At 39.7% G+C, this 27,315-nt stretch overlaps 1 protein-coding gene across 1 annotated transcript in view; it reads right to left on the bottom strand.

The window, feature by feature from the left end:
- Nucleotides 1-27,315, bottom strand: part of LOC114645829 (anthrax toxin receptor 1-like) — a 242,445-nt gene that overhangs the window by 149,106 nt on the left and 66,024 nt on the right. Inside the window, exons 11-13 of the mRNA XM_028794072.2 lie at nt 27,173-27,242; nt 15,982-16,060; nt 12,927-13,022 (exon numbers count right to left, since the gene is read on the bottom strand). Of these exons, the coding sequence (XP_028649905.2) occupies nt 12,927-13,022; nt 15,982-16,060; nt 27,173-27,242 (245 nt within the window). The remainder of the gene's footprint in view (nt 1-12,926; nt 13,023-15,981; nt 16,061-27,172; nt 27,243-27,315) is intronic.

Genomic DNA, 27,315 nt, shown 5'->3' with positions numbered 1-27,315 from the left:
TCCCAAGCATCACCCAACATTCTCCACATTCTCTCTGCCACTGATGTTTCTGACCTTCTCTCCAATTACCCCACTCCCTGTCCACTTGACCCAATCCCCTCACATCTCCTTCAGACCATCTCCCTTTCACTTATTTCTGCAGTTACAAACATTAACATCTCACTTATCTCTGGTGCCTTTCCTAGCATCATTAAACATGCTCTGATAACCCCACTTCTCAAAAAAGCAACACTCAATCCATCCTTAGTTAACAATGACAGGCCTGTTTCTCTAGTTTCCTTCATTTGATTGCGCTGTTACTAACAAGGTCCAGATTCAAGAAGAACTACTCGACCGAAACGGCTCTACTGACACATTTTGCTAGAGCTTCCAATATGTCATCGGTTCTGATCCTTCTCTGTCTTTCCTCTTCCTTTGACACAGTCAACCACAATATCCTTCTTGCCGCCCTCTCTGACCTTGGCATCACTGGGACTGCTCTTAGATGGTTTGAGTCCTACATCTTGGGCAGATCCTACAGTGTGTCCTGGCGTGGAAGGCACATGAAACATACACAGGGGTGCCCCAAAAATCAGTGCTGGGTGCTTTACTTTTCTCTCTGTACGCTATCTCACTGGGCTCCATCATCCAATCCCATGAGTTCTCTATCAATGCTATGCTGATGATACATAGCTGTACCTGTTGTTCCCTCCTGAAGACAACATGGTACCAGCTAGAGTCTCTGCATGTCTTACTGATCTCTCAATCTGGATAAAGGACCACCATCTACAGCTCAATCTGGCAAAAAAAAGCTTCTTGTGATCCCAGCCAGTCAGTCTGTTCAACTCCCCACCTCTGTACATTTTGGGTCACTGTCACTAACACCTGCCAACTCCATATGCAACACTGGGGTGGTAATTGATGACCACATTTCTATTGCTTCTCATTAATTCAGGTTCATGCTGCATAGCATCCGCAAAATCAGACCTTATCTGATGGAATATGCAGCACAACTTCTTGTCCAGGCTTTGGTCTTGTCAAGTCTGGACTAATAGCAGGAGTAACCACATGTGCTATCAAGCTGCTGTGGATGTAGCAGCCCATCTTGTATTTAACCAGCCGAGACAGGTACATGGCACTCATTCAGGTTGCTACATTGGCTCCCTGTAGCAGCACACATTAAGTTCAAATCCTGAATGCCTGCCTACAGAGTAGTCAATGGGTCAGCACCTGTGTACATGGAGACACTGGTGAGGTGCTATATGCCTGCTTGCCTGCTCAGGCCTGCCAGGTCGCAGCATCTGGTGATGCCGACTCTGCATGGTATCAAGACTCTTTCTGTGTAGTTCCTAGTTGGTGGAATGTGCTGCCCACCTCCATCTGAACTGCTGACTCCTTCACTGTATTTAAGAAGCAATTGAAAACCCATCTGTTTTGTGAATATCTGTCCAATTGATCAAAGGAGACAAAAACACATTACACTGTGATCTTTCATATTGTTGGTTGATTTGTTGTTACATTAAGTTTAATTCCTTTATCGAATGTTTAATCTATGATTGTAAATTTATTAGTTATTACCTCTTTTCACTTGTGGCAATCAACTTTTGTTACCTGTGCTACTACACTTGCTGAACAAACAGGTCCTGGCCTAATGTAACTCGATTATGTTTACTTCTTTTCTAAGTCTTTTTGGATAAAAAATGTCTGGCAAGCAAATAAATGTAAATGAAACTCTAAGGATAGCTTCACAGCATGAACCTCATCATATATAACACATAGAAGTTGTAAGGTGTTGTACGAATTACTGGGAGATTTTTCAGGTTTCTGCATGGATATTTCTGGCCCGGGGTTCTTTGAATATCCACATCTGGCTGTATGTGTCAATTTACTAATACATTCTTGGGATAGCCTGCACATGTGAAAAAGGTCACCGATAACATTCAAAGTCCATAATATGCCTGTGGGCAGACCAAATTGAACACTTAGGGTTAGGGCATGAATAAGACATCTGAGCACTTTAGGGAAGCATTCAGCATCAGTAAGGAAGCAGGAGGACTTTACACAACTGCTCACCCTCCAGCTGGCAGCCAGCAGAAAACAATGGAAAGCCCCTACTGAAATATGTACCAGCTTGTTTTGTAAAGTAACTATTTATTAATTTTGTAAAACCACACAGTTATGTCACAAGAAAATGTGCCATGTGGACATTCAAGAGGAAAAGTCTTCTTTAACGATGACTTCTGGTTCATAAGGATTTCCCCTTGCTTAAGAGTAGCAGGTTTTTACTCTTTTATACCTTTATTATACTTGATAGCCTGTTTTGCACAGCAGCCTTTGCATAATTTGGGGGGAAATAGGCAGATGGATCTAATTGGGGTCACGTTTTGTGAGCTAGTGGTAACTATAACCACATGGCTTCAAGGCCAGTTCTTCAGCTACTTCTGTAAAGCTGCTTATGTACTTTCACCCTGTCTAAGGACTTCAGATATCTACTGATTTACAGTTTTCTGTAATTCTGGTATACTTTTATGTAAATATACTATGGATATGTTTATTGTATATACAGTATTACTAGCTTTGATACCTGGCTTCACCCAGGACATTTCCAAAGGCAATGTGCCTCAGTTACAGTGCTGTTGGTTAATTGGATTTATCAGATGTACCATGTAGCTAACTTAGTACTTTTTGTATACAATATATATTTTTTAATATTAATTCACTGGAGCACCTTACTCTTAAGTATGCTATATACAATTGCACATGACTAAACCATTCCTGCCATTGATCAATTCTTGTTTTTCCTAGTGACTGGCCTTGGCTTTTGTTGATGGTTGCTGCAAAACACAATTCTAGAGGAAAATAAACTACTCAAAAAATTAAAGGAACACTTTGAAAACACATCAGATCTCAAGGGGAAAAGTCATGCTGGAGATCTCTACTGCTATGGACTGGGTAATGTGTTAGGAATGAAAGGATGCCACATCGTTTGATGGAAATGAAAAGTATCAACCTATAGAGGGCTGAAATCAAAGACACCCTGAAAATCAAAGTGAAAAATGATGCAGCAGGCTAGTCCATTTTGCCGAAATTTCATTGCAACAACTCAAAATCGTACTCATTAGTTTGTATGGCCCCCACGTGCTTGTATGCATGCCTGAAAAAGGCATACTCCTAATGAGACGACAGATGGTGTCCTGGGGGATCTCCTCCCAGATCTGGACCAGGGCATCACTGAGCTCCTGGACAGTCTGAGGTGTATCCTAGTGGCGTCGGATGGACCGAAACATAATGTTCCAGAGGTGTTCTATTGGTTTTAGGTCAGGCGAGCGTGGAGGCCAGTCAATGGTATCATTTCCTTCATCCTCCAGGAACTGCCTGCATACTCTCGCCACATGAAGACAGACCTTGCCGTGCACCAGAAGGAACCCAGGACCTACTGCACCAACATATGGGTACCTAATGGCAGTCAAGGTGCCGTTGTCTAGCCTGTAGAGGTCTGTGTGTCCCTCCATAGATATGCCTCCCCAGACCATCACTGACCCACTACCAAACCGGTCATGCTGAATGATGTTACAGGCAGCATAACATTCTCCACGCCTTCTCCAGACCCTTTCATGTCTGTCACATTTGCTCAAGGTGAACGTGATCTCATTTGTACCAATTCTGGTATTCTACGGCAAATGCCAATCGAGCTCTACGTTGCCGGGCAGTGAGCACATGGCCCACTAGAGGACATCAGGCCCTCAAGCCACCCTCATGAAGTCTGTTCCTCCTTGCACAAAGGAGCAACAGCTCTCCTAGAGTAACTGCCTGTCTCCTGGAATCTCCTCCATGCCCTTGAGATGTGCTGGGAGACACAGCAAACCTTCTAGCAATGATACGTATTGATGTGCCATCCTGGAGAAGTTGGACTACCTGTGCAATCTCTGTAGGGTCCAGGTATCGCCTCATGCTACCAGTAGTGACACTGACTGTAGCCAAATGCAAAACTAGTGAAAAAACCGTCAGAAAAGATGAGGAGGGAAAAATGTCAGTGGCCTCCACCTGTTAAACCGTTCTTGTTTTGGGGGTCATCTCATTGTTGCCCCTCTAGTGCACCTGTTGTTAACTTCATTAACACCAAAGCAGCTGAAACTGATTAACAACCTCCTCTGCTACTTAACTGACCAGATCAATAGCCCAGAAGTTTCATTGACTTGATGCTATACTCTGATTAAAAAGTGTTCCTTTAATTTTTTTGAGGACTATATATTCTTTGGAATTGAAACAGATAATCAATAAGAATAATATGAATTTACGGAGCTTTTACTGTTATTATCATTACTATTATTATATATGTACACTGTTCACACAAGCTTTGCTTTTCATGTTTTCGTTAGTTCTATGTTCAAGCTTCTATTTTCTTTTTAAATTTTGCCTAAGCTATAGCCAGTAAATAATGGTGCGATACTAAATCACGCCATATTTTAACTTTTACCAACAGCAATGTCGTTTAGAGGCTGCACATTTGGGTGATGCAATGAATTGAATGTTTTCATTTTGGGGTTGTTTTCTGTAGTGGTTGAAGTTGAATGTACAATGATTTGGAGGCCTCTTCAGTTACTGGGCTATTGCACTGGCTGACGTCAAGAGTTGGTTCCCTCCCTGTAAATGTATTGTAGTGGCGTCTTTGTTGGTAGAGAGACATCACAGGAGTTTGAAATGTAAATACCAAAGGCACACACTTTTCATGAAGGAGTGAGGTTCAAAGCAGGAGAGAAGTAAGGATTATATAGAAGAGAAACGGTAAAAAGAAATATTCTCATGAACTACAGGACATGTACTGTTGCCCAGCCCTCTTCCTTTTGGTTGTGTGGGACATGTTAACTGAGCTGCACTAGTATTTAAACTGAGGCAGTCACTACCTGATTGTGTTGGACGAGATGAAAGCACTTCTCCTGTACTTCTCCCTCCCTTCCTCAAGTATATTTCTGCAGCCTGGAGCCTCCACCATGGAGCACTAAGTATATGGAGTTGACTCCAATGAGCACCAATAGAGTCTAGCTGTAGACCTTCATAGCTCTGCCCTTTTATACTGTAGTTAAGATTGGAGCTGTGGGAGGGTTATCTGACTCAAATAATGACAATTACTGTCATGTAAGTTAACTCCCTAGGGTTAAGGCTCCAGAGATACCAGACTCCCCTCCCTGGCAACCTGACTCAAATTTTATTTCCAAACATGTCTTACTTGAGCTTCACCAAGCCTTCCTCATTCCACTTCACAGCTCATGCCACATGGCATCCAGTCTAGTGGTTGAAATGAAACCACACAAGGAGGTGTCTTGTTCCCTTACCAATGGGTTATAAATTTGACATGACATTTTAGTCTAGGGTGGCATGGTGACGCAGTGGTAGTGCTGCTGCCTCGCAGTAAGGAGACCCGAGTTTGCTTCCCGGGTCCTCCCTGCGTGGAGTTTGCATGTTCTAGCCCGTGTCTGCGTGGGTTTCCTCCCACAGTCCAAAGACATGCAGGTTAGGTGCAGTGGTAATCTGAAATTGTCCCTGGTGTGGGTGTGTGTGTGTGTGTGCCCTGTGGTGGGCTGGCACCCTGCCCGGGGTTTGTTTCCTGCCTTGCGCCCTGTGTTGGGTGGGATTGGCTCCAGCAGACCCCCATGACCCTGTAGTTAGGATATAGTGGGTTGGGTAATGGATGGATGGATTTTAGTCTAACATCCATCCATCCATGCACTGGAGTGCATTTATTTTGGTATATGATCCTGAGGAGCAGAAGGGCCTGAAAACAGAGCATACTGACATTAGTATACGAGGTCAAAGAGCCCTTCAAGCTGTGATCCTTTCTCTTTTTTTCTGTACAGAACACTTTGCCTTCTTCACTTCTTCCACCCTATTGCTAGTGTAGCAGGTCGCTGTTCTGCTAGTGGCCTTCATTCGTATACACAGTAAGGCCCATAACTCTGCATGATCACTTCACAATGCTGTGCCAAATTAAGACACAGTGCGTTAGAAATGGCCCCCACGATACAACAGTTTTACTGCCACACCAAATTTCAACAAAATATGTCAAGGTATTTTTGAGATTTTGCGGTATTTAGCTTTTCTTTTGGAGGGGGTGGTTTACCCCTAAATACTGACAAACCGAAATATCCTTTCTTAATGAATACCTATGGACTTAGATGTAAGACGCTGCCAAATTTCAGTTTTTCGACTAAATGGAAAATAGTGTTTTTGTTGGCAAGTGAGTCAGGGAGTCAACTTAGCATTATTTATTTATTGCGCTGGTCACTGCCTGTCGTGTATTCATTGTCTATTGATGGCACAGTATGGCATGATTTTTACTAGTCTGTGGGAGGCATGCAAGTCAGAATTTCATTGTAAGGAATACACTTGACAGTAATTTTAAACGTGAACGTGAGTGTAGATTTTGTATACTGCTAATATGTGTTGGCTGCTGTCCCACAACAACTTCCACTTGGAATCAATAAAGTTTCTGGCTATTTGTTATATAATGCCTTTCATACCAGTACTGAAGGCCAAATGAATGACCCTGCAGGATGGCTACATGCACTGTCCTTCTTAGTGTCATAAGTTTTTCTCAGGGGTGGCTACCTGGATTAGGTACTCCAATTTCAGAGTAGAGAATGTAAAACCTCTGCACAATCAAGTAGATTTTGGAAGGTCAGAATTAAAGAGGTGTTAATTAAAGAGGCCTGGTGAGGAGAATGCTGACACACTGGTCTGGTCACCACCTTAAACCCTCGTGATCTTGTTTTCAGTCTGAAGAACACAACATGGATTGGGAAACTCAAATCATTCTTGAATGGTCTTAATCAGCAGTGCTGTATTACAAAAACAGCCACGTTTCTCATTTTGTTGGAACTGTTTGTGTTTTTGCCATGGCCCGTGTTTTTATTTTTCTAAATTCCACTGGCTATTTTCACGAAATCTTCCCTGGCAAAAGTCCAGTTGAATCTCTTGACTGCCTTTCGACATGCTGCAGCACACCACCCGCCGGAGCTGACCTCATTGTTTTTCTCTCCCTAAAACAGAAAGACTCAGCTTCACGTTCCTGACACATGCAGGCGCTAATGTCTGCCACATGGTCTTGCATAAGTGAGCTGAGCTGCAGAATGACAGACCCCCCTCCCGGGTTATCCACTCATGTCTCTCCCACTTCCCCCAGAGATGAGAACTTTTCCAGTTAATATTCCAGCCTGTTTTGTTTTTTTCAGTGCACCAATTTAACCCAATGGCAGCAAGAAAGAGAGTGTGGTGCATGGGAAGCCGTAAGAGACAGAAGGAGAGAAATGAAGATAAAAAGAAAAAGAAGGACATAATTGAGGAAAAGATGAGGACTGGACAAAGAAACACAAATAGTACCAAAAAATGAAGAACTTGAGATAAAGAGGGAGAAAAAAAGGAAGGACCACTTTCAATGTGTTATAATATAAAGTCTTAATGAACCGAATTGTTTTCCCATTTATCATTAAAAATAAAACCTAATGTCAAAATGAACACAAAATTCTACAATTTATTCTTAGTTAATTAGTCAGTCAGTCATTTTGCAACCTGCTATATCCTAACACAGGGTCATGGGGGTCTGCTGGGGCCAATTCCAGCCAACACAGGGCGCAAGGCAGGAACAAACCCCGGGCAGGGCGCCAGCTCACCACAGGGCACACACACACACGCACACACACTAGGGACAATTTAGGATCGCCAATGCACCTAACCTGCATGTCTTTGGACTGTGGGAGGAAACCGGAGCGCCCGGAGGAAACCCACGCAGACACAAGGAGAACATGAAAACTCCACGCAGGGAGGACCTGGGAAACGAACTCAGGTCTCCTTACTGCGAGGCAGCAGTGCTACCACTGCGCCACCATGCTGCCCTATCTTAGTTAATTATCAATATAAATCAGAAAATGCTGGATTTTTTTAAGTGCAGAGGCCTTAACCAGAAATCACTGAATCGTCACTTTGGTTTAAGTAAAGATTTGTCCTGTGAGTTCAGGTTAAATCCCTACAGCCATAAAAAGAATTCAGATGTAAGACAGGCCACTCCAGTCATGGCGGTTCCTCACCAATCTCGTGTAATCCTGTCCACTGAAGTGCTTTGAGCTTGTGAAAGGTGTAGTGCTAGGCAAGCTACGGCTTAAGGCTTCGCTCTCCCCAGGGGCTTCACAAATTTTTTTTTATGCTTTTAAAATTTTATGTGGTTTTATATATGTAATTAGTAAATACATTTATTCAAAAATAATTTGTATTTTTCACTTTAAATACCTTGCTTTTAAACAATTAAAAAGGCATATATATGTTTTCAATTTTTTATGGTGACCCAAGGTCTTGTTTTCGTACGCACCTTCTGATGTAACTTTTTAACAAGGGACCTCCAAGCTTTATGTAGCTTAGGACCTCACTAAGTCTGAATCCAGCACTTGAAAAGTGCCATATAAACAAGCCATTATTACTTATTTAGTCAGAGGACTCTTGGGTCCTACCTCCAACTTCACTTCTTGGTAGTTTGTCCCTCTTATCTACAGACTTTTGAATGAAGACATACATCTTCACATGTGTGGTACATGTACCCTTAGTGGAGCGGCATGGTGGGCCAGTGGTAGTGTTGCAGCCTCACAATAAGAAGTCCCCTGCATGGAGTTTGCATATTTGCCCTGTGTGCGCCAGGTTTCCTGCCACAGTCCAAAGACATGCTGGTTAGGTGACCTGGTGATGCTAAGTTGACCCCAGTGTATGTGTGTGTAGCCCCTGTGATGGACTGGCACCCCGTTCAAGTATTGTGTGTGCCTTGTGCCTGATTAAAGTTAGGATAAGCTCAAGCTACCTTGCAACTCTGCTCTGGATAAGTGGGTTACGAGAATGAAAGGCTGGATGTACCCTAAGACTACTTCTATTTTACTGGGCACCCATTAAACTTCCAGGCTCAGTGTTACATTCACCAGTAGCTGGGAGGTCCCACAGTTGGGTTCTCGGGTTCACTCTTGGGGTACCCCCTTGCTGTGACCAATTTCACAAATCAATGAATAGCTTAATTATTTGCCCTATTTCTTCTCTTTATTGCATTCCAAAAATGTTGTGGTTTGATTTTTGCATATGAAAGAAATTCAGAACTGTGCATGTCTTTGTCATACATTAAAATGCTTAACTATCTTTTACCTTATTTTTAAATTCACCTTTTTCTATAGAATTTGTTCCAAATGCTGACAGTTTGTATCAAGCTGTGTAGAGAAAGGCAAAGATGGCACTAAATGCTAAAAGGGGATGCTTAAATTCGGCATCGCATTTCTTTATGTAGTAATTAGCAAGAAAAGGCTTAAAAAATAAAAAAAGAGCAAAAAGTGAAGAAGCATGAGGAAGGCACACATAACTGCTTGCTACATTCCAATAAAATTTAGCAGAAAGTGATTACATCTTGCCTGAAGAAGGGGCCTGAGTTGCCTCGAAAGCTTGCATATTGTAATCTTTCTAGTTAGCCAATAAAAGGTGTCATTTTGCTTGGCTTTTCTCTACATTCATAATGGCTAACACGGTACAACACCCTAGTACTGCAGAAAGTGGAAAATTACTGCTTACTTAATGAAGGGCATAGTGAAGTTAAAAGGAGACGATGGTTGGGATGAACACCTGTACTGTAGGGGTCCACAGGATTAAACTTGAGACCCCCTGAATGGGGCCTTTACCTTCTCATTGGCACAGAAATGCACATGACATTTAGGTAACTGCTTCATTTGCACCCGTGTCTGTGCTGCTTGTCACTAATTGTCTGCCTTTGGGCACAATTAAGAATGCAAACTCCACTGAGGAAGGTGAATTGAAATGAAAAAAGATAAAAGAAACTGAAGCATTTAAAGATATAACAAAAATACAAATTTCGTCTAAATGTTAGTATCATACTAGAGCACTTTTCTAAATGTGAAATATAAGAAGATTAGGGCAGTTAATTAAACAATTAGACCATTGATATGTGAAACCATTTGGGATGAAAACCAGCACCTCTGGGACCACATGGCTAGTATCAGCTCAAGTAAAAATCTACCGAAAAAGACAATGGAGCCTCCAAAGTAAATCTGGGAAAAGCGCCAATCACAGGAAGGATGGACGAAAAACGTCCAAGCACTGAGGAATCCCATAACCAGAACTGAAAACTAACCATTTGATAATTGTGATTTGTGAGCCTAAGGCAGCTGATGTAAGGACAATTCTTTCAGGCAGAATTTTGGGTTGATTAAAGCAGGCATGAGCCACCACTTTCAGGCAGAGGCCATGACGGATTAGAGCAGGGGCACTGTGCACAGACGGAAAGTAAAGACTCTAATATACCTTTTCATGCCATGTGCTTCTTGATCATTTCCTTAATAATGTCTTCCATTAATTTTCCTGTGATGCTTATTAAGTTTACTGTTCTTTGAGATGCCAGGGTTGCCCACAGCTGACATTTTCTAGTTGAACCCAGGACCTCAATAGCCATAGACCAAGATGGACTGGGCAATGAGGACTCACAACAAGAAGAGATGAGCTAAGAAGTGCTTTTCATTCCACACAATCACAAAGTGCAAACAGTGCTTTGTAATTCTCTATTATTAAAGAATTTACAATAAAAAACAGCGCTCTGCATAAATAAATAAATAACCCAAACAAGAGTGAAAAGATAACAATGGGTGCTTCTCTTGCCCTTGAGCCTCAGTGCTTTCATCTTCCTCTTCATCATCTCTCAGCTCCAGCTCACTCATCAGGCATACCGAGACACCAGAATGCACCTCAGCCTATCACCGCTCCATCGTATCACTACCATCCGTTTGCACCTGCAGGCCAATTTCCGATTTGAACCTGGAATGCAGTCTTCCCACTTCCTGTGGGGACAACTCCAAACCGCCATGCCTCCCCTGTCCTCCACGCCTTCTCCTACTCCCGATCTCCATGCTCTACTTGAGGGGTGGGCAATGTTGGTCCTGGAGAGCCGCAGTGGCTACAGGTTTTCATTCCAACCCAACTGCTTAATTAGAAACCAATCTCTTGCCAATTGTAGACCTTATTTAATTTTATGGCTTGTTAGTCTGCAATGTAAGGTTCTTATATCGTAGATTTTTTACTCTCCAAGGATATCAGCCAAATGATTTGAAGCCTAAAACAGATCATTTTCAGTGTGTCACATTTTCTATTACATGTTTTATTAAATCAAACAGTGCCTGATGAACACATGCAGATGTAAATGAAAATAAACTGGATGGAGAACTGCTGGCTGCTTTGTCATTTACATTTTATTGCTAATAAGGAGCCATTAAAAAAATGAATGCAGCTGTTTAAGATTAAAATAAGCAATCAAGGGTGGAGAACCTTAACAAGCGAGACCACTAAAATGAAGCATCAAAATGTCACTAAAGCAATAAGTGTTTCATCAGCAATAATTGACTTCTCATTAAGAAACTGGGTTGGAACAAAAACCTGCAGTCACTACGGCTCTCCAGGACCGAAGTTGCCCACCCCTGCTCTACTCCATGAAACATTTTGTGTTCCTTTATGCTGATTTATCCCTGCCAGTCTCCTCGGGCTCCCTTTATATTTGTGTAGGTGTGGTTTTCTAATTAGGATCTGTGGGGCACTCATTTTGAACAGCTGAGCCAATTGCACCTGCACCTTAACAACCAATCAGCTTGCCTCCACACCAAACACAACGCACCTGTCCAGCTCCACGGCCACACCCACCCACAGAGTCCAAGACGCATTGTTTTTTATTCTTAAAACCATTAACGCCCATCAGCAGTCTATATTCACTTGGATCAGCCATGTCATATAATGGGATAACATCTGCTGTCTTCCAGCTTAAGTAGTTTCCCCCTTGTGCAGTGCTGTTTAAAAGATAAAAATGAACGTAATATATAAAGCTCAATGTGTGTGTGTGTGTGTTTGTTCTTTATACAACTCTTACAACTCTTTATATAATATCAATAAACATTTACACACATATCCCACTTTGTCAGGAAGAGACAATAGACTACTTGCAAACTCAAAATTTTGACCTTAGGGGCATACCTTTGGGGGTTGCTGCTGCTAGTGTTTTATATATTGTAATTCATAATTTCCTTAAGCACTCCAGTATAAAGGTTATCTGGTCCTGGCGATTTGCTTGATTTCTGTCATTTTTAATCTAAGCAGCACATCTCTCTCTACTATTTACATTACATTCTCTAATATTTTCAAAACGACTTAATCCAGTTCGGAGTTGCCTCAAGGTATCCTGGCAGTATCTGGTGAATGTCCCTCTCAGAGTCCACTCACACTAATACAGGACCAATTTGGGACTGCCAACTAACTTAACCTACACATCTCCTGGTACGTGGGAATGAAAATCGCAGCACTTAAGGATACCGACAAAGACAAGAGCAGAATATGCAAACTACCTCACAGATGAAACCAGGTGTGGGATTCGAACCGAAGATGCAGAAACAGTGAGACAGCAGTGCTAACCAGTGCACCAACACCTCTCCTACTTTATAATCCAAAACCAAAACAAAAGTGTACAGCAAACCAACATAATTCATATGTCTGACCACACACACCATTCAAGGAATACAAGCACAGACTTTTAAAATCTGGAATTCTGAAATATTTAAGATCCTCACTCACCTGTCTATCAAAGTTTACACTCAATGAAAATCTCACAAGTAACAATCAGATGTGTAATAGTTATTTTCATTGTTTGGAATTAGTTGATTGGTCATACAACATGTGGAAAATTTCATTCCCAGTATAGTGTGTTTGAAAGTGAGCACAACATTAACAAATTATGTTTATGTATCCATTTTATCCAAATTATGTTTATGTATCCATTAAGAACTTTCACATGTTAGAATCACTGCATATTTCTGCTTTGCTGTTCCAGTGACATTCTGGTGACAATATCCAATAATTAGTTAGGCCCATCATATACCTACCACTGTACAGCAGAGAGGCCAGAACCACCATAACAGCACCAGGGCCAACAGAATAAGAAGGATGAGGAGTGAAATGGCCAAGATGGTCCCGTCAGACTGGAAGATAAGAGGATAAAATCCTTAAAAGCAGTTAATCATACCACATGTCTCTAATGAGAATCATTAATATATTGCATGTGAAAAGAAGGTCAGTTATTCTACTTTAACCTATGTGACATTTTGGCTCTCTTCATGTATCACATACCTGTACATCTGGACTGCCTATAGTATGGCCAGCTATTGCATGCAAATGATTGAAAATAACAAAGAAAGAAGAAAGGGCCTTAAATTGCTATTTGCACCGAAACAGTTAAAGAAAACATTATCTTCACATATTTAATTTGAGTTGAATTCCTTGGAAGTGCATGAGCCTTCTATGCCAAACAAAAAAAAAATTGGACCAGGGTGATTATAAACAAGAAACTAAGGAAGCCAACGCCAAAAAGTGAAGTAATACACTCCAGTCAGGGCGTAGAAAGTGTTAAATGTGGTAAATGAGTTGAAAGAAAGGCACAGGGAGAAGGTTCAAAGTGCGGCACCGTCAGCATGAATCTGGTAAAGACCCACAGAGACAAGATAACACATGGTAAAGCTCAAAGGAATGAAGTAAAACATGACAAATTCTGCACATCTAAGAAAAGTGAAGTCATCTATGCCAAAACATGCAGAAGCAGAGATAAAAAAAAAAACTGCAAAACTTATATAAATTACTGGATATCCATTACTAAATTTCCTTATCTGGTTATCAAGTTTAGTGTTGCAGGGAGACAGAATATTGACACCTCTGGGTGCAAGACAGGTGTCCATCACAGGGCCAGGTTACAATCTCCAGTTAAGTTAACATGCATGTCATCAGGATGTGGGAAGAGAACAACACATGGAGACACAGCAAGAACACAGAAGGTCAACACAGACAGTGACTAGACTGGGATCTAACCCCAGGCCTCTGGAGCTGTGCGACCAGAGCGTTAACAGCTATACCTCCATGAAGTCCAGTGTGTTTAAATAGCAACTCATGAAAGCAGTGAAGATGACAATGAAAGGATTAAACGCAAAGAGAAACTATGAGCAACATTCAGAATTTCAACTAAGTAAAAGTACAGCATTAAAACTTCAGATGACTGAAGTGAACTAAGGCAGAAACTCACGTGGATGCTTCAGAATGAAATATGGCAAAATATCAGTGAAGAGGTAAGGCTGGTGTAATAAATCAAATATAAGCAGAACAATGTGACACATGTGCTGAACACACCTAGCAGTCACCCATCTTCAACAATATTGTATAATGCACTAACTAAGCAAATTATTATGCACACTATTCTATGGCTAGGCCTCCATTTGCTCTCAAAAACAGCCTCAGTTTTTCATGGCATGGATTCTACAAGATGTTGGAAGTATTCCTTTGAGGTTCTTGTCCATGTTGACGTAATTGAATCATGTAATTTCTGCAGCTTTGTCAGCTGCACATTCAGGCTATGAACCTCCCAGTCCACCACATCCCAAAGGTGTTCTATTGGATTACAGATCTGGTGACTGGGAAAACCACCAAAGAACACTGAACTCATTGGCATGTTCATGAAACCAGTTTGAAGTGACTGTTGCTTTGTGACATGGTGGGTTAGCATGTTGGAAGTACCCATTAGATGATGTGTAAATTGTGCACATGGTCAGCAACAACACTCAAATAGGCCACAACATTCAAGCGATAATTGATTGGTATTAATGGGCCCAAAGTGTGCCATGAAAACATTCCTTGCACCATTACACCACCATCAACAGCCTGAACTGTTGACACAAGGCATGTTGAGTGCATGGATTCATGCTGTTGGCAGCCAATTATGACCCTACCATCTGTGTGCCACAGTAGAAATCAACATTCACCAGTTCAGGCTGTTTTTCCGATTCTTCAATCACCAAGTTTTATTTTGTCTCTGCCCACTGTAGCCTCATTTTTCTATTCTTGGCTGACAGAAAGTGAAACCTGACATGGTCTTCTGTTGTTGTATCCCATTTGCCTCAAGGATTGACGTGTTGTACAGTCTGGGATGCGTTTCTGCTCACCACAGTTGTACAAATTGGTTATCTGAGTTACTCTTTAATTCCACCCGGGGGGGTAAACGTTAACATTTAACATTATACATAGTTATTGTCTGTTTTTCTGTTTTTCACCTGCATTATTATCATTCTTTAATTTAATATTATTTATTGTATCAGTATGCTGCTGCTGAAGAATGTGAATTTCCCATTGGGATTAATAAAGTATCTATCTATCTATCTATCTATCTATCTATCTATCTATCTATCTATCTATCTATCTATCTATCTATCTATCTATCTATCTATCTATCTATCTATCTATCTATCTATCTATCTATCTATCTATCTATCTACTGTAGCCTTTCTGTCAGCTTGAACCTGTCTGGCCATTCTCCACTGACCTCTCTCAAGGCGTTTCTGTCTGCAGAACTGCCGTAGGATTTTTTTGTTTTTCTCACTATTCTGAGAAAAGATCTAGGTACCGTTTGTGTATGAACATCCCAGGAGATCAGCAGTTACAGAAATACTCAAACCAGCCTATCGGGTTCCAATAATCACACCACAGTTAAAATCATCGAAATCACAAATTATTCCCCATTTCTTGTGTTTGATGTGAACGGTAACTGAAGCTTCTGACCTGTACTTGCATGACTGTTTGCATTGCTCTAATTAGATAACTGAATGGATAAGCAGGTGGACAGATGTTCCTAAAAATGTACTCAGTGAGTGTACAGATACACCATTTTTGTTTCTTGTGTGGTTTTATCTTCTGGTTAATAGAACATAAATGAAATATATGGGAGTAGAGAAAATACAGATTTAAACAAATCTAAGAACAATCCAAAGAGGTGTCAGTTATTGTTCTGAATCCTCATTAAGCAAGCACAGTCAGACCACCATTCCTATAAGAGTACACTAATGCTATGAAAATCTTCTAATTGCTTTTACAGTGAGCGACGTATAGAGCTAAAATACTCACACAGCGTACTGTAGAGATGATGACAGAGCTGTAGATGAAGCTGAGTCCGTCATTCATGCTGACATGGAGGGAGGCTTCTCTAAAAGAAAGAAGGTGAGAGATGAATATTGAATAGTACGGCACGATAATACAGTTTAATAGAGCATCAAACAAAATCACACGTTGGGCTCACACGTTTCATGCTTTCCTCAGTTTGAAAACCCAGTTTCCATGTTGCCTTAAACTGTGCCTGGAATTATGAACAAAGAGCAGAAACTAACCTGGGGGAGAGGCCATTTTAGTGTGGGACACACACAATCACATTTGCAGAGCTGAAATTCTGAAAAAGCAGGGATAATCTTTCTGAGCCAGTTTTAAATGGTCACTTCTATGCAACATTCCATTTTCTTAATATGCCTTCTTGATTAAATAGGGCAGAGGAGATTTCATTATAACTATTTTGAAAATTAAACATTAAACGTTTAAGCTGTTAATGTGATTATGGAGGGAGATGCACAATGAGGGAACTGATACTGAAACCTTTGGTCACAGCTAGTGTGACGGAGTGTGAATGAATGCAATAGTGTGACCTGCTATGGACCCAAGTATAATGGATGACTGGACAGTCTGTTATGCATCATTGAATAATAATGGATATTAATGGAGCTGTAGAGCCCATATTGTATACTGCTAATATGCCTTTACTGATCAGCACCGGTTCTTATGCCTTAAACATGGCCATTTCCAGAACTACAGCAAAGACATTTTTACGCTTATACGGTCTTACTAGACAGATAGACAGATTTCAAACAGTTTCCTTCCAAAACACAACATTACCTGTAGCTTTTGACTTACAGTCTACTTCTAGGCACTCACATGAATATTTTTCAGAGAATCAATGGTAACATTCTCTGAACTAAAACTGCTACTACTCTAAAACTGCTAAATCCAATTGAGGGTCAAAAAGAGGCCAGAGTCTCACCCTGGACATAGAGCTGGTAGGTTAAATAATTAAAAATTATATTAGAAAAATTGACGAGAACAGGCCTTTCAGCTCAACAAAGCTCATCAATCCTATCCACCTCAGTTCTCCAAAATAACTTCAAGTTAAGTCTTGAAGGTCTCTAAAGTGCTCCTGTCTGCCACACTACTGGATAGCTTATTCCACGTGTCTATGATTCTCTGTGTGAAGAAAAACTTTTTAACATTTGTGCAAAATTTACCATTAACAAGTTTCCAACAGCATCTCCGTGTTCTTGATGAACTCATTTTAAAATAACAGCCTTGATGCACTATACTAATTCCTTTCATAATTTTAAACACTTTGGCTCTAAATTTCTGTGTGCTTAATCTTTTAATCTTTCCTCATAATTCACCCCCTGTAGCCCTGGAATCAGCCTCGTTGCTCTTCTCTGGACCTTTTCGAGCGCTGCTATGTCCTTTTTGTAGCCTGGAGACCAAAACTGCACTGCACTCCAGATGAGGCCTTACTAGTGCGTGATAAAGGTTGAGTATAATCTCCTGTGACTTGTACTTCTAGAGAAGCCATGGAGAACGTTATGCTGCCTGTAACTTCGTTCAGCATTGGTGGTGGGTCAGTGATGGTTTGGGGAGGCATATCCATGGAGGGATGTACTATAGACCTCTACAGGCTAGACAACGGCACCTTGACTGCCATTAGGTATCAGGATGAAATCCTTGGACCCATTGTCAGACCCTATGCTGGTGCAGTGGGTCCTGGGTTCCTCCTGGTGCATGACAATGCCCAAGCCACATGTGGTGAGAGTATGCAGGCAGTTCCTGAAGGATGAAGGAATTGATACTATTGACTGGCCCCCACACTCACCTGACCTAAATCCAATAGAACAGCTCTGGGACATTATGTTTTGGTCCATCCAACGCCGCCAGGGTGCACCTCAGACTGTCCAGGAGATCAGTGATGCCCTGGTCCAGATCTGGGAGGAGATCCCCCAGGACACCATCTGTCGTCTCATTAGTTATGTTCATTTTTTATATGATATGTATTATGTTTTATCTTGTAAGTGGTTTACTGCAAACTCGAAGACCGCCCTGGGCAACAAAAACTCTAGCTAATCCACTGTATAATTAATTATACAACAAGACGCTACTAGAGATATAATTAAATTGCTTACGCTACCAAAAAACATCAGTGTTGATTAAAAAAAATTACAGGTGACTAAAGCAGAAAGGTGATTTCTTAATTATCCGTATTTACATGCACAAGTAAGATTAAAAAAAAAAAAAAAAGTTCATGTCACCATGTACTGGCAAATAAGCATGATGCCTATGACAATTTTCTTGTCATGTTTATAAATATGTTTTAGTCAAAGTGACATTTTATTTAAAGGTATCTCTTTTATAAATATGTTTAGTCCAACTGATGCTCTATTTATAGGCTTCTGATACCTTACTGCACTTAGAGGATTCTTTTATGCTTTACAATGTGAAGGACCAGCGCTCTGTGTGCTTGTTGCCTCACGCCCAGTGCTGCCATAATAAGAATAACGCTGGTATTGTTACTTCAGCAAGATAAGTATTGTGTTAGGTTACTTGTTACATTAAAATAGTAATCGGACTACATAACACATACTTTTAACATGTTACTCTACTGCTCTCGAGCTTGTGTTCCTTATCTTAGCACAGTACTTCAAGCTCACCGACATAAATTTAGTGATATTTTAAATATCGAAACTGATTATTTCAGCCAAGAGAATGAATAATGCGACCGCCCAAACATTTGCCTCTGGAAATGTGTTTTCTAGACGCTTCTGCCCAAGGCTGATGAAAGTGTGCAGAAAGAAATACCTGCACAGACTGCAACGGACATACACAGACTACACAGTCCTTAACAGTAATCCGGTTGAGGGTTTACATGGCCGCATGATCAGGTTATTCACAGAGAGGTCCACTGCTGTTAATCCGGTTTCTCCGTAACCTGATTTCTCAAACCAAAAAAAAGGGTTTACATGGTATTTTAGAAATCAGGTTTCTATGAATAATTGGGTTACTGAAGTGCATAAAAATACACTAATTGTGTGAATATGTTTGAATTTAGTTCTCTCAACTATTTTACTTTATGGTTTCGTAAAGCTGTTTGTATTAGTTAAATCTACACTATTTGATTGAATGGGAATGTATAGCATAATTAATACAAGTTCATTCAATTATTTTTTTGAGTGATGTTGCTATTAAACAAAAATATTCAAGTTGACTTTACTCAGAAGCATGTTGAATTGCTTTTCATATCGTTTACCAGTACAACTGAATAGCATTTCTTGGGTGTTTAGAATCATAACATACTGTATGTGTTTTATATACCATAATAAATAACAGAAAATAAGTTCTAGGCTATATTGCCAACAGCCAGTTTTCTTAGATAGATTGTGGTCAAAATTAACATGTTTTTAAGCTTTACATTTTTGGGAAGATGTGAAATTACATACAGTAGTTACTTTAGGATGATTCAAATTAAAAAAAGGAGCATGTTGTAGGCTCAATATAATTGTTCTAAATATATCTGTAATACAGTTGACTTCTTGGAGTTGGTTGGTCCATGTAAATCAATGTCACAAAGCAATGATGCCAAGTGGGCAGCCCAATACACACCTCCCGGTCAGGTGGTTTTTTTTTTCTTTTTTCTATTTGAGAAAGGAGGTGTGGGCGGAGTAACATTTTGGGATTTTTCTGGAATGTTTGTGCAGTTTTTCAGTTATTATTCTTGGTAAAAATGCCTAATCTGCATTAATGTAGTTAATTTGCATTAAGGGACCACCCACACCTTTTGCAAAGACTTTTGGGGACGTCCACTCATTTATACAGTGTACAAGATTTTGTACACACATAAAAATAACACTTTGATTGCCAAAGATCTGTACAGTTATGAAAGTGTCTTTGAGCTTGTGTGTCTTCAGTAATCTGGAAAACACAGCTAGCGCCACCAGAGCACCATGTCTTCTCCAGGTGAGGATGGGAGGCTGAGTCATGTATTATTTATATTGTCTGGTGTAATTTGTTACATGGCTGTCTGCTTTGGCTTATAAAGTTTGGAGAGTCCTACTAACTATGCAGTTGGGGCGGCTACAAAACACAGAACTGACTTAATAATAATGTGAATGGGTAATTTTTAACATATTTTTGATAATACACAAAGAAAGCTGTACATTAGATCTACACATTCGGTTTATATTAGGCCATCATAATTCCATTAAATGGAAACTTTATTAAGTAGACCCAACAGCTTGTGTTTTTTCAATAAACTCTTGTTGTAATAACAAGAGATGGCAACGTTAGATGTACACATTTGTTTTATATTAGAACTATTTCATTTAAATGGAAATATGTGTCATAATTTTATTAAGGAGATCCAAAAACTTATTATTTTCAGTGTTATCGTGGACTAGTGGAAATAGTTTGTTATTTGACTTGGAAAAAGCAGGATTTTAATTCAGGAGTGAAAAACCCTGCAATAAAAACGGCCATCTTTACATTTGTACATTTTCACATACTTTATTGATTTTATTCTGACATATTTAACATTATACATAGTTATTGTCTGTTTTTTTTTCACCTGTATTATTATCATTCTTTAATTTAATATTATTTATTGTATCAGTATGCTGCTGCTGAAGAATGTGAATTTCCCATTGGGATTAATAAAGTATCTATCTATCTATCTATCTATCTATCTATCTATCTATCTATCTATCTATCTATCTATCTATCTATCTATCTATCTATCTATCTATCTATCTATCGATTGCAAGTTACATTTCTTTTGTTTGTCCAGTTTAGGAGCACTGGTAGCTGAAGTGACCTGTTCATGGTCACACACTGGCAGTAACATGATTTGAACCCGCAACCTTCAGAGTGTAAAATCCAAAGTCTTCACCACTGTGCCACACTGCCAGTCTTTCAGTTTATCTGAATCCATTTAAATATTGAAGCAATGCTTACTAGTGATTCATTTTAGTGTACTGTATTACAGCACTGCTAACAATTCCTTTTTTACAGATACAGTGGAACCTTGGTTGTCAAACGATTCTCATCTCAAACAAATCGGTTCCACAACATATTTTTCCAAAAGAAAAACCACAACAGTTTCCGAACAGAATCTCGGTTCTCGAACAGGCAAACTAGCAACCACGTGCTTCAAGGGGTGGGAGAGCATCAGTTACAGCACAGTCTCTGCTCAGTGCAGACTCCTGCTCAGATTTGCAGTGCCTTTTCTTGATTTTCTTTGTGTTTTGTCGATTTTTCATATAAATTATTGTTAAATAAGCCACCATTGGGCCAAAGAAGGATTTTGATAGCAACAAAGCAAAAAAACAGTTGTTAGAACCACGATAGAGGTGAAAGTTTCAAGCAAAGTGAAAGTGGTGCCAGGTGAGGGAAAACAGAAGAGAAAAAGACCCCAGAAGGACAGTTTCCTGATGTTTGATTGGAGGTGGACTCCCCTTCCAAATAATAATATCTCTCTCCTTCCCCTTCCTCACCACCTTCCACTTACGCTATCAACTCTCCTCCATACAGGTTAGGTGAAGTTAATTTTTCATCTATATTTTATCTATTTATCATATTGATTCTTTTTGTGTAAGATTTTATGCATTTTCATTGTTTTTGTATACAATTGTATGCATGAAGTTCTGTTATAAAGGTTTAAATAAGCAATTATCTGGGGCTCGGGAATGGATTAGTCCACTAATTCTTATGGGAAAATGTTTTCAGTTTTCAATCAAATGGCCTTTAGGAACGAATTATGTACGACAATCGAGACTCCACTGCAAATCGCATATCAAAGTTAAATCTTATGTCGATTTCAAGATGAAGTGACTACTGCAATGCTTTATTCAAAGTGTTTCATTTGTAGTGTATGCTATGCCAAGACTCATATCTGTAAACTAGGAAGTTTGACCACATAATTCCCATCATGATGTGTCCACGTTGGTGACCCCCAAATCCTCATTTTCCTGGATATTTGTAAATGGCTTTCCTCCTCAATGTCTATTAACTCCCAAGTGTTTTCCTAACCCCAACTGCTTCTCATAGAGTGAAACATAAAATTCACAAATGTTGCTCTTCATCCAAACATGACTTCCCATTTGATTTTTGAGATTATGGGAGAAAACCTGATACAAACACAAGAGAGTATAAAAAACAAAAATGAATGAAACAAAAGTCCACCGAGCTGACAGACAGACAGCAGCGCTAATCGCTGTCTAGTGTGCATCAGATGGGGACAGGAGGATGGAAAATCCAAAAGGAATCTAGATTAATTGAATAATCGTTTTATTGCTATTCAACACGGCCTCACCAACAAGTGTTTTTAATATTCCGCCTTATCACAAAGAGGATCGTTTGATGGTTGCACAAATCATAACTAAGCATGACATTTTGCTATCTTTTACCAGGTGGAGTCTCCTGCTTCGAATTACAAGTGAACTGTTTTACTGCAAAGATCAAAGATAATGTTTGATATTACATTCAGTCCTAAAGGTATTATGTTAAACTACTTAAACTCAAAAGTAAACCCCTTCGAAGGACATTCAGGCTCACATCTGTGAACCCAAATGACCAAAGCAATCTTTATTATATTTAGTGTCTTAGGAAAATCTTTCTTTTTCTTAATGCAACAACTAAAAAGAAGGCTTTTAATAGTATTACGTTTGTGCATTTAAATAATATTTTTGTGTAATCTAAATTTCAATTACCATCACAAACTTTTAAATCTCTATATATAATACGCTATCGTGGTTGTTTGTTTGTCTGTCCAGGATTTTAAATCACCTGTAGCTCTCAAACCATTTGACCCATTGACCTGAAATTTGGTACACATATACTACGTGACGTCACTATCCTCTTTCAGGGTGATGATTGACTTCCAAGGTTATTCCTCTTTTTATTATTATTTTCTTTTATTGTAGAATCAACTCTCGGCAGCTTCCAGCAGGGCGGCCGTGCAGCACATGCATATGAGCCCCGTTTTCATCCCTACCACCTTCGCCGTCACTTCCCCTACCCCTTCATATCTTAAATCATACTTGAGGCAGATTGAAGTCTTAAGTGCCAGCTTAAGTGAAAAATTAAGGAAAACGTACTGCAACACAAACACTGACTTAATCAGTTTTAACGTGAAAAGATGCCGACGAAAGAAGAGAAGAAGCAGGCCGCTAGGGTGGAGAAAAGAAGAGCTGCTCAGGAAACAGCAAGCGCATCAACCTCTGAGCAAACGAATGCTAAACGTACAGAGAAAGAGGATGAATACTATGAATGCTCAAGTCAAGTGCATTCACTGCACATTATCGTGAAGTGCACCATTACTGGTATTTAATAATCAATTAAGAACATAGAATAAAGGATATTGTGTTCCATTCAGGAGGTTCAGAAAATGCAAACATGGAGGTAGGGGAACAATAGCACTTGTCTTGTGAGGGGCACAGGACGGACTGTGCAGAAATTTGTTGTTTTACTGTGTCATCAGTAACAACATTGACAAGAGCAACGGCAACAACTGCATAAGACTGCATAGGAAACACATAATGACTTCAACTGAGCGGGACGGTATAAAAATCAGATCTCCTGGCCTCTGGTGCTCCTCTGCACAATAAAAGCAGCTTCTCCCGCCACGGCCAGAGTTCAGTTATTCCCACGTGACTGACTGAGTGGTCCTTTTAAAGTTAGAGAAATTACTTACTTATGCTCATCGATGTACCAAGAAAAACTGAACAGTCCATCAAATGGGAGTTTGTGCATCATGTGAGTTTTGAAGATGTCATTAATGCCAACTGCAAAAGCACAGAGGTTTACAAATGAATGCAGTAAGATAGGCCTGTCATTTACTGTATTTGTTTTACATAGTGTTATAAGGATATTTTGTTGCACTTGGCCCTCAGAGTTATAAAATATGAGCTGATAATTTTTTGCATTTGGCTTGAAACATAAAACAAAATACAAACTGGTAATGTTTTGCATTTTAATTGAAATATTAGGAAGTTCTAGTTAATAATATTCTGGGTTGTTAAATGGTCAATACATTATGAGGATGAAATGGGGGTCCATACAGATCTGTATCAGGCCTTGGCATGTATCATGGTGTCCCTCTGTGGATAGAAATTTATTAATTTTACATGACATTAAAAGCAAGTACTAAAGAATGGAACTCACAACATGTTTATTGATCTCTCCATTTTCAGTACTCACATCTTCCATTTAAAGCAACAGCTTATGCCAGCAACATGCCAGGTGCAATTTCATCATAGGGCACATTCATCCATCCCAACACCTCAAATGGGAGTCACCACCGTAGTAGCTGCCACTGACAAATGGCTCGGATTTTAAATCTTATTTTATGTACACATTTCTCGTGAATGTTCCACATGCAATACAAAACTAATTTCTGACACATACTGTAGACATTGTGGATTACACAGGTGGCATTTACACACTGCCTTGGCATCAAGTCTTATCCAAGAGCACATACTGTACATTAACAATAATGGGGAGACCCTTGCTTAAAAGTGAAAATACATGACATTTAAAGTTTGCTTGTTTTAATGTTCCAGAGTGTGACTCTGAACTCCACTCCATTTCATTTAGAATTCCAGTAAATATGTTATTATCCTTTGTAAAGGCATAAATCTGCAAATCTATATATATAAAATCCCTATGTGCGTCCAGGTGTCCGTGTGTGTGTGTCTTCTGGTGAAGTGCGCATGCGCGGGGCATGGTGCGATGCGCGATATTACTGTCAGGGAAAGTTAGAGGCGTTTTATGGAAATACAAACCAGTATTACTGCGAGAGAAAATTAAAGGTACACAATACAGTGATGCATATTACAGCCACATACAAGCCAGTATTAATGTCAGAGGAGATTAAAGGCATATTACCGACGTGCACGCCTGTATTACCGCCAGAGAAAATTAAAGGTATATTAGGGACGTACAAGCCAGCAGACGTACAAGACGGTATCCTTCAATAAGGGCGCGCACAAAAAGGCGAGCCTCAAAAGGGCGACCTCAATTGGGCGCAGCAAATAAAGGCACGCGTAAATAAAGATCTGCACCTTTGTTGCTCTTCACATATTCCAGAGCCATTTGAACTAAATTATCTACGAACGCCTTTATTCGCCGCGCTCAATTGAGGTCGCCCTTTTGAAGCTCGCCTTTTTGTGTGCGCCCTTATTGAATAGAGCCATACAAGACAGTATTACTGTCACAGAAAATTAAAGACACCCAATACACGGCGGCAGCCTACGAAGAACGGTCAGCTCAGCAAGTAAACATCAACAAAAGAAAGGCTGAAAGAAAGAAAAATACGACCAACAAAAAGAATGAGGTGAAAGTCCCTTGCCATTTAATATAGACTGTTCCTACTAATGTATGCACTACTGTTCTAGCGCCTGTTATTGTAACGGGCTAAATGACTAGTATTTAATAATCAATCACAGATAAATAGAGAAGGATGTTCCATCCGGGACTGCCACAGCTAACAGGCCATGAAGTATTGTACAAAGCAGTGACTATTATAATGTTTACATTTTACTAAGCTTATGATCATTAAGACCATCACATTTCCTGTTGATTATCGTAAGCACTGATACTAATAGTTGTTACTGTATTCATAAGAATTACTTTTGAACACTTTAAAATCACCTCAGTTTTTGTCTTTTTTTTTTTGGTCAGACACCCTCACATATTATTTATCGTTTGACTCGTCTTGATCTCTGGTTTCTAGTTGTCAAGCTTATTGGGGTTCCTCCCATTTTGGGTCCTCTATACCCAATAAGCCCTTTGGACCATATTTGAGGCAGGAAATTAACCCTTACTGATAAAGAATAAACCAATAGATGTCTTCAGCTAAAACAATCAGAAGGACTTGAAGTTGTACATGCCACATCAACCGACCCCAGGAGTTAACCAGCTAATGGGAAACGAGGGGTCAAAGTGACTTCTTTTCACAAAACTTTAAGATAATGGGGACCAGTAATAGAGAGACGTAGAGTGTCATTTCATGATATTTGGGCGTTGCTGATCACAGATACGATAATATATTTGATAACTGATTCTTTATTTTCGAAAACTTCAAAATGACTAATTGCAACCATATTACATGTAAGGGATCCCTGGGTCAGTGATTACTAATGTAAGGTTGTTTTTATTTTTGAACAAATGACAAATTTCTATTACAACTGAGAATATTTAAGCTTTAAACATTTAAATTATAGCACGCACTTGAACTTTTCAGCTGTTTTTGTTTATTATGTACTTCTACCTGATGAAGTCAACCATGACATTTCTTATGAACAAATTAGGGTGGCTTATGCCAATTCTTCTGTCAATATGAAACATGCCTGCACACTGCAGGGTGCCATAAATATGCTGTGTGTTTGTGCAGAGCCCCTTCTCACCCCCGATCCAGGAGGGCTGAAGGGGCACTTTCCTATTCTCCACCCTTTTATGCCTTAATCAAATAAATGTAAAATTCAAATAAAAAATTATTAACTTCTTATAGACTTTGTTCTTTTGTTAATTTTAAAATACTTTTTTTTAAAGTCATTGCTTTCTAGCAAGTGGAACCAATGCTGAAATAGCTACCCTCTGTGCCTACACTTTCATAATGGCCACTATTTAATTGCAAGCTTAGGAACAGAATGTACAGAAAAGAGTAAAGAAAAAAATGTCTAAGTTAAAAAGACAAATTAATGAGACTAGCAAACATCATTTGCTGTGTTCAGTTTAACAAAGCCCAGACACAGGTGCGAATAAAAACACATGCAGAAAATCTGAAGTTACTTCAGGGTCACATCCACATATGATTAGCAAGCTTAAATAAGAAAGACAATTTAGAAGAATGCAGAAAAACATACTGACAAAATGTGCATAAATTAAATAAACCCTACTGGGATTTTTTGGATTAACATCATAAATAATTGAAACAGGAATCTCATTAATAGTGGGAACTGATTGGAATGAAAAGCTGCAGCCACTGCGGCCCACTAGGACTAAGGCAGAGTCTTTTCTGTTTTAATGGGGCTTATACAGCCATTCAAAAGGTAGCGTTATAATAAGAACTATTTCTTCTAGCCTTTTCCTCCTTATCTACTGATCCACTTCCTGAACTTGCAATATCCAGTATAAGGTCATGGAGAGCTACCTCAGTGGCATTAATAGTATCATTAACAGTCTTTTCACTTACGTGCCAACTTCTCGTAGGATGGGAGCAGGGCAGAGTAAATAAGTGTCCTCTACAACAAGGGGTCTTTCCACTAGAAAAGCCAAATACAACAGTTAAATTCATATTTACATTTTCTTTTAGAACACAACAGAATTATTATTAAT

This window comes from Erpetoichthys calabaricus, chromosome 1, assembly GCF_900747795.2.
Source record: "Erpetoichthys calabaricus chromosome 1, fErpCal1.3, whole genome shotgun sequence".
Taxonomy (NCBI): Eukaryota; Metazoa; Chordata; class Cladistia; order Polypteriformes; family Polypteridae; genus Erpetoichthys; species Erpetoichthys calabaricus.
The sequence above is the reverse complement of the archived record's forward strand: the minus strand, read 5'-3'. Positions and strand labels throughout refer to the sequence as shown.